The sequence below is a fragment of the Nematolebias whitei genome, chromosome 15 (assembly GCF_014905685.2).
Source record: "Nematolebias whitei isolate Nwh7 chromosome 15, NemWhi1, whole genome shotgun sequence".
Classification (NCBI taxonomy): Eukaryota; Metazoa; Chordata; class Actinopteri; order Cyprinodontiformes; family Rivulidae; genus Nematolebias; species Nematolebias whitei.
The window spans coordinates 15,196,820-15,203,879 of record NC_056512.1 but is presented as its reverse complement, the minus strand read 5'-3'; the positions used below and the strand labels follow the sequence as shown (position 1 = coordinate 15,203,879).

The 7,060-nt window shown below is 39.0% G+C and overlaps 1 protein-coding gene across 1 annotated transcript; it reads left to right on the top strand.

Moving 5' to 3' along the window:
• Window positions 1-880: 880 nt before the first annotated feature.
• Window positions 881-6,756, top strand: LOC119421974 (serine/threonine-protein kinase BRSK1). The gene is made up of 3 exons (XM_037689330.1): window positions 881-946; window positions 6,361-6,450; window positions 6,539-6,756. The coding sequence occupies exons 1-3, from the start codon at window positions 910-912 to the stop codon at window positions 6,754-6,756; spliced, it is 345 nt and encodes a 114-aa protein (XP_037545258.1). The 5' UTR covers window positions 881-909.
• Window positions 6,757-7,060: the final 304 nt, after the last annotated feature.

Sequence of the window (7,060 nt, the reverse complement as noted above, 5' to 3'; positions counted from 1 at the left end):
AGTTATATATATATATATATAGTTATATATATGCATATAGTTATATATATAGTTAAAACATCCATCCATCCATCCATCCATCCATTATCTTTAAGCCACTTCTTCCATTTTGGGTCACGGGGGTCGCTGGTGCCCATGTCCAGCAATCACAGTGCGAGGGGCGGGGTACACCCTGGACGGGTCGCAAGTCCATCACATTGTTAAAACATATTTTTTCATATTAAAATAAAAGGTTTTTTACTTTATATAAATTTTAACAATGTCCTTAACAATGTCATGTGGTGTAATAACATAAAAATATCTAATTAAAATAGGCAAACAATTTTATTAATTTTTTTAACAATAAACTTCTCATGTTATAATGTGATACAATGTGTTTTTCATTTTTGATGGGACAGCAACTGTAAGTTTCCTTTAGGTAAAGTTATTAAACAGCATGGGATAAATTTTCATTGTTATGCTGATGATACTCAGTTATATTTGTCCATTAAACCCAATGAATCCAATCAGTTACTTAGACTACAAGCATGTCTTAAAGATATAAAAACTTGGATAATATTGTCTTTGTTCATTATGTTTACAGCTACCAGCTTATTTATAAAAAAAATGTTCATTTGCTCGTCACTGACGTTCAGTTTTGAAGGAGCAAATGTACACAGATATTCACATACGGAGCACATACTGAAATAATGTATTACATTAAAAATTACTATAATCTTTTATTTAAAACGTTGTTAAAATTGTTGATTAGCATAAACAAAACACAGCATAAATGTTGATGCCGTCCTTGCTTCTGTTTTAAGGATATGAGTGAAAAGTTTTGTTTCTCTCTCGTAGGTAGATATTGCTTTTTCTGAAGGCGAGAGAGAACGAGAGAGGGAACGGGCAGAAAGAGAAGGACGGAGAGAGATGGGCATCCACAGCGTCACTTTCACTTTACTGACAGGTAGGAGACTCAGAGAAACAAACATGGAGACGACGCCGACTCTGCATGGCCTGACCTCATGAAAGCTTCTGTGACAAATAAGAGATTCACACAGGGCTCACAAACAGTGATGTACATAATAAAAGACATATTTGCTTCAAGTATACATTTTTGAAGGCAACATATTGTTAAAACTTTACCAAAAAGCAGCTAAACGGAAATCTTGACCTTTCCAAGAGAACCTGGAGAATAATCTCAGTAATGGACAAAACCAAACGTGAAATGTGATATGTTGGTTCCCTGTCACTGAAGGATTTGAATAGTGAATGTCTGAATGTTTATTTCAATTGTTGGAGACAGTGCAGAGTAATGGGCCCAGCAGGAGCAATTTTATACACCACCAGGAACTATGGTGGAGCCATTGGGTGGCCAGTGGTGGCCTTGGCCCACATAAATTAATCTTCGGCCACCCTAATTATTTGAGGAAACTTTATTTTTAAGTAGTATAAAAAATAGAAAGTATAGTTTCCTTAAGTAATAGGGGTGGTTAATTTACATATGCAGTAGTCGCTCGCTGCTTCGCGGTTCATTTATCACAGACTCGCTCTATCGTGGTTTTTCAAAATAAGATTGGACATGACACACAACTGGCTGATTGATGGATGAGCCGATGGCTGGTCGGCATGGAATTTTTATTTAAAATCAATTATTTAAAATTATTTAGCACCTGCTGCACCTTTGTGCAGCCCTTACTGCTGCAGGATAAACTTCCTGCTGCAGCTGATCAGCTGATCACTGTGCAGCTCGGAAAAGTGAGCGTGGTCAAGAGCGCTTGCAGATGGCAAAGAGCAGAGGAGGCAGAGAGTTGAAATCATGACATTCTGTGCTCTTTTAGAACGTTTAAAGTTTAGAAACATTGTTTAGAATATTGCAAGAGTGTGGGAAGGGTTTAAAATGCCTTCATATATACTGTATGTGTATATATATATATATATATATATACTAAAATAAACTACTACTTACTACTTGTACTTCTATTCCTACTTGCAGTTTTTCACTTATGGGGCTTCAGGTTACGGATCCCCCGTGATAAACGAGGGACTACTGTCTACATGTCCGTGTTGCGCTAACAGCGCTATGTTAGTGCCGACTGTTGTGGAGACAGTTGTTGAGATGGGGGAGGGGGTATGTGTGTGAGAAGCAGAGCACTTTGTCTGTAGCTTTGTAGCTTTTAACTAGTGCATCTGTATTGTGTGCCACTCACTATGTTAGCGTTATGTCAGTGCTGGCAGTTGTCGACAGAGGGAACTGAATTGTGGGCGAAGAACATTTCGGTCGGCAGGGCGGTCGGTTCTGTTGACAGGGCAGGGTGCCCTGCTGGGATAACGGTAGGGGAAAGACCCGTAGTGACTATCTTGGATTTTGACTTGGCCACAATATTTTTAATAGGGACTGTTTTAATGTCTAGTTGCAGCTACTCACCCAAATGGAAGTAGGCCCGCCTGTTGCTTATTTATCAAGTTATTTAATTCACGAGTTTTACTAATATACATATATGGTGTCAGCCATCTTGGATTTTAAACAGACAACCTATTTTCGATTATGACTTTCTTATAGTGTTGTAATACTCTAGACCAGTCTTAGTCTTGAGACCGCTCTCAAGACCACTTTTTGATGGTCTCGGTTTTGTCTCGGACTCAATTGCATTTGGTCTCGGTCTTGTCTCTGTCTCGGACACTGAGGACTCGGGATTTTATTTCAAGACCAGTCAAGACCACAACTGTGGAAATATCACTAAATTGCCAGAATATTGTTCAGTTTATTTAACATCTTTGTTTTTATTGGATGCAAAATGTACTGGTTCAAATCCAAGTGATAACGTGACTCATTGCTAAATACATTTTTTTGTTAACGCTGTCACACCCATCCCCTTTCACTCGCATGTGTCACTCCCATTGTTGCCAGATTGGGCGGTTTACTGCCAATTGGGCAGTTTTCATTCTGATTTTGCTGGGAACTCTGGGAAGATTTTTGTTGGATTGTTGCGTTTTGCCACATATTGTTAAATTACCTTGGCTTGCACTGATGTGCGTTCATGTTGAAACAGTAAATATACTGTAACAATATATTGATTGTGTGGATTTTTGTGTGATGTGGCGGTTTTTAATAGATTTTTGGGCTGGAAAACCTTGACTCTATCTGGCAACACTGGAAGAAAGTGAGAAGTGATTGTCTGGGTGTGGGAGAAGATGTCTGCCATATCATCAGTTATAAAATGTGGCTATTTAAATCACAAAGAATATACTTGTAACTAATATCCATTTATGTAACATTTTAGGTGTATATCTACTACTTTATTGAAACCACTGTGCAACTATATGGTTATCCTTGGTTTTGAGTTCGGACTTATGAAGAGTGTTTTACCACTGGAGTTTTTTAACACTTGGCATGTGATGAAACTGCTTCCAATTTAATAGTTGTGTAATTTTATTGTTGAAACACATGAAGTTAGGCCACTGAATGTCTGATTTCTTTGTTATGTAGCTTTGAAAATTTATAAAAGCTGATATATTCATTCAAAAGCAAACAAAGTTGCAGTATGTAACTTTTATAAAAATATTTTATAATAAAATTTTATATTTTATTTATTTTATTTGAGGTCTTAGTCTCGACTTGGTCTCGGACCCTAAAACTCTTGGTCTTGTCTCAGTCTCGGTATACTCTGGTCTTGGTCTTGACTTGGTCTCGGTTTAGGTGCTCTTGACTACAACACTACTTTCTTATGCCTAGATGAAGTCACACGCCAAAATATAAGTTGACGCATTGTTTATTTTTCAAGTTATCAAGCTCAGATGTTAACATATACTGTATACATATATGGCAGCAGCCTGGCAACTCAAAATTTGAAATGAAACGAAATGAAACTTTCTTGTGTGGACCTCACTTGTATTCAAGTTATCGTTCTCACAACATTTACCGACCCAACAGACGGCTGAAGGCTATATCCTATTCCCCATTCTTGCTTGGAAACGGGCCCAAAATGATCATCTGTGACTAATGTATTCACCCTATATTGTACATTCAGTGTACACTGCCCAGTCATGTGTACTTGTGTCAAACGTCTTAGTTGGAACAGTCTGATATGAATACATTTGCCATTATACACCTAATGCATATGAGTTCATTCATTGAGAATGTTCCCTTATATTGTAAATTCTGACAGCATTTGCTAAAAGTTTGCAACCCAATGTTTTGTGCTATTGTTTCTATCTGAAGCTTGTTTTTACTGCTCCCAAGTGGCCACAAAAACCTCCTGCAAATATAAAATATTGAAAGCCTGAGGTAAAATATTTTGCAGCTTTTATTTTAGTTGATTTTTTTTTTTTTTTTTTTTTTTTTTTTTTTTTTTTTTTTTGCTTTCACTACAGCTTGATGTTTCAAAAAGGTACAGAACATATGCATGTTAACAAGTTCTTTAAAAATTATTTTTATAATTTGGTATTTTTTTAAGGATAACTTACTAATACATGTGGGGCTTATTGTAATCTTGTAGCCCATTCTCTGTCTTGAACAGGTATTTTAAGGTGTTGTGTCTTTCAGAATCTCTTTGTAAGCCCAATATTTTCATGATATTCAAAGCTGGTTTATTTTATGATATGGAACAATGATCATATTTCATTTTGAGTGAAAATTAATCTAACTAGAAATTTTGAATTTTATGCAAAAAAGCAACTGTACAAGAGTCCAGAGGACCTGACTTAACCTTGTTTGATTTTTCTACCTGGATTATAGACAATATGACTTCTCTTGCTTGTTCTCGACAAGGCAGCTTTTCCCTCCTGCTCCTGATTCCCTCCTGCTTTGCTCTTTGTCTTGTGATTCCTATTTGAACCTCTCACTACATATCCTCCGAATTGTAAATTATGGATCTGGTCAGCTGGTCTCTCAATGTAATTGATCAAATTTTCTCGACAAGAAGACAGGGCGAAGGAGAGCCCTCATGCCCTGAAGGGACACTCGCAGTTGGATACACTATGGATTCCTGGGGCCAGTGGAATATGGTCTGTCTGTTTGTATTGTCTGTTGAGGACATAGAAGACGCGTACATAACTGGATTTATGATAACCGTTTTTTTGCTTTTTGGTATTGGCGGGTACCTGGCATATCGACAAATTTGGAAGATGGCAGCAGCGGTTCTGGTAATTGTAAGGCTGCCTGCCTTATATAAAAGAATGTACCAAGCGGTAAGGTCTCAAACTCAGATGCAGCATGAGCTGAGCCATAAGCTGGGCGCGATTTATGAGAATCGCAGGCCACTTGCCACTCCTGGGACTCACTGGCGGGAAGGAATCGACCTTGGAGAAGGCTATAAGCTTGGTCCAGTGGTGTGACCACAAAATTTGGCCGTTTGGAATCACCAGTTAGACATACCAGCAGAACTATGAAGTCAGACATGGAAATTCAAGCAGAAGCTGTCTAACCCCAAATAATTGTGTTCTCTGAATTTGGCTTCCCCACTCGGCCTTGAATTGGCAGCTATCTCAAACTTCTCCTGGTTGTTTATGTGAATGAGAAGCTCCGCTCCCCCTCACCCTCCACTATCACTCCCCTCCCGAGAACATCTGTGGATCTGTGTCAGAGTTGAGCCGGCTGATAGACACTGTGCCATCTTTATCAGGACTATGGAACTTTCTGGCACGGTCCTCGGACAACTCACTGCCCTCATCGGCCTCCTCGTGCATAAATGTATTATGATGTCATCAGTATATTGCTGTTTATGTGCTGAGGTCATCTTTTGTAACTTGCACACTGTGTCCTGTCAATGACACAGTGCGAGATTTGATTTTTTTTTTTTACACCTACACTCCCCCTCGTGTTTCTTTTCCTTATCTGAAAAAAAGGCTGCGCCTCTCGAGGTCGGCGGCCTCAGTCACGTCCGTCTCCCCATGTTTGTTTGTTATGTTTCTCTCAGACGGGCTGTACTGAAATGTAATTTCACTACGCTTCGGTGCAATGACAACAAAGTTGATTCTGATTAAAATACTGTAATTCAAAAAGTACAAAAGTTACAAATACAAGAAGTCAAAGCTCACTGTTCTTAATGGAGCCAAAGGCTTTGATACATGAAGGAGTAAAATAGCACAAAATATACTTTGATTGCAAAAAAGCATACAGAAGAAATTATAATGTGAAACACATGAATGGTGTATAAGCATTTATACTGCATTCATTCATGCATTATACATTTCAGATGAAAGACGAAACGTTTCTACAATTTTTTTGTTTTGTTTTGGGTTTTTTTGAATGTCCAGAGGACCAGATTTAATGTTTTTAGATTTTTGTACCTGGATTATTGAGCATGCATTAGGACATTTATACAATAACATAAGAAATGTTGGCCCAACTAAAGGACTAATGACCTGCTCTCCCCTCAGGTCCTAGTCGCAGATTCAAAAGAGTTGTAGAAACCATTCAAGCTCAGCTCCTCAGCACCCATGATCAACCCTCAGTGCAAGCACTGGCAGGTGAGTACCTCTAAGATGCACTTACATAGCACATCAAGAGAAAATTTTTAATTGATGGTTTGTTCAACTTTATCCCTTTGCCCTTCAGATGAGAAGAATGGTCAGGTTTCCCGCCAACCTATCAGTCCTTCACGTCAGAACTCTCGGCATTCTGAAAGTGGATCGGATCGAGTAGAAAAGGAGCATGTAGTAGATGGAGTGAACACGAGTGGCAGCAGCAGCGGGACCGTATTGCAACGACGAGAGTCGGGGAAAGACAAGACTAAACTCCTTTCATCGCCCAATGGAACACAGTCTCATCCATGAAAAGAATGTTAAGAAAGAACTGCGAGGATTGTCTGCCGAGCTTCTCTCTCTTCCTCCACTCAGTCCTTTCTGCATACCTTCGTTCCCATTTCTTTACTTCTTTCCACGCATCCTACCTTTAGTTCCAGGCAATGGGAAGAAGGGGGAAGACCTTCCTTGAAACTGATCAAGGGACATGACAGAGGACCCCCCCCAGAATTGGCTGCCTACAGAAGAAATGTATTCTTGTTGAGACGAGCAATGTTGATGTCTTGTCAGACCTCAAGGGCAGGGTGGATAGTGTAAAAATGGGACAAACTCCACT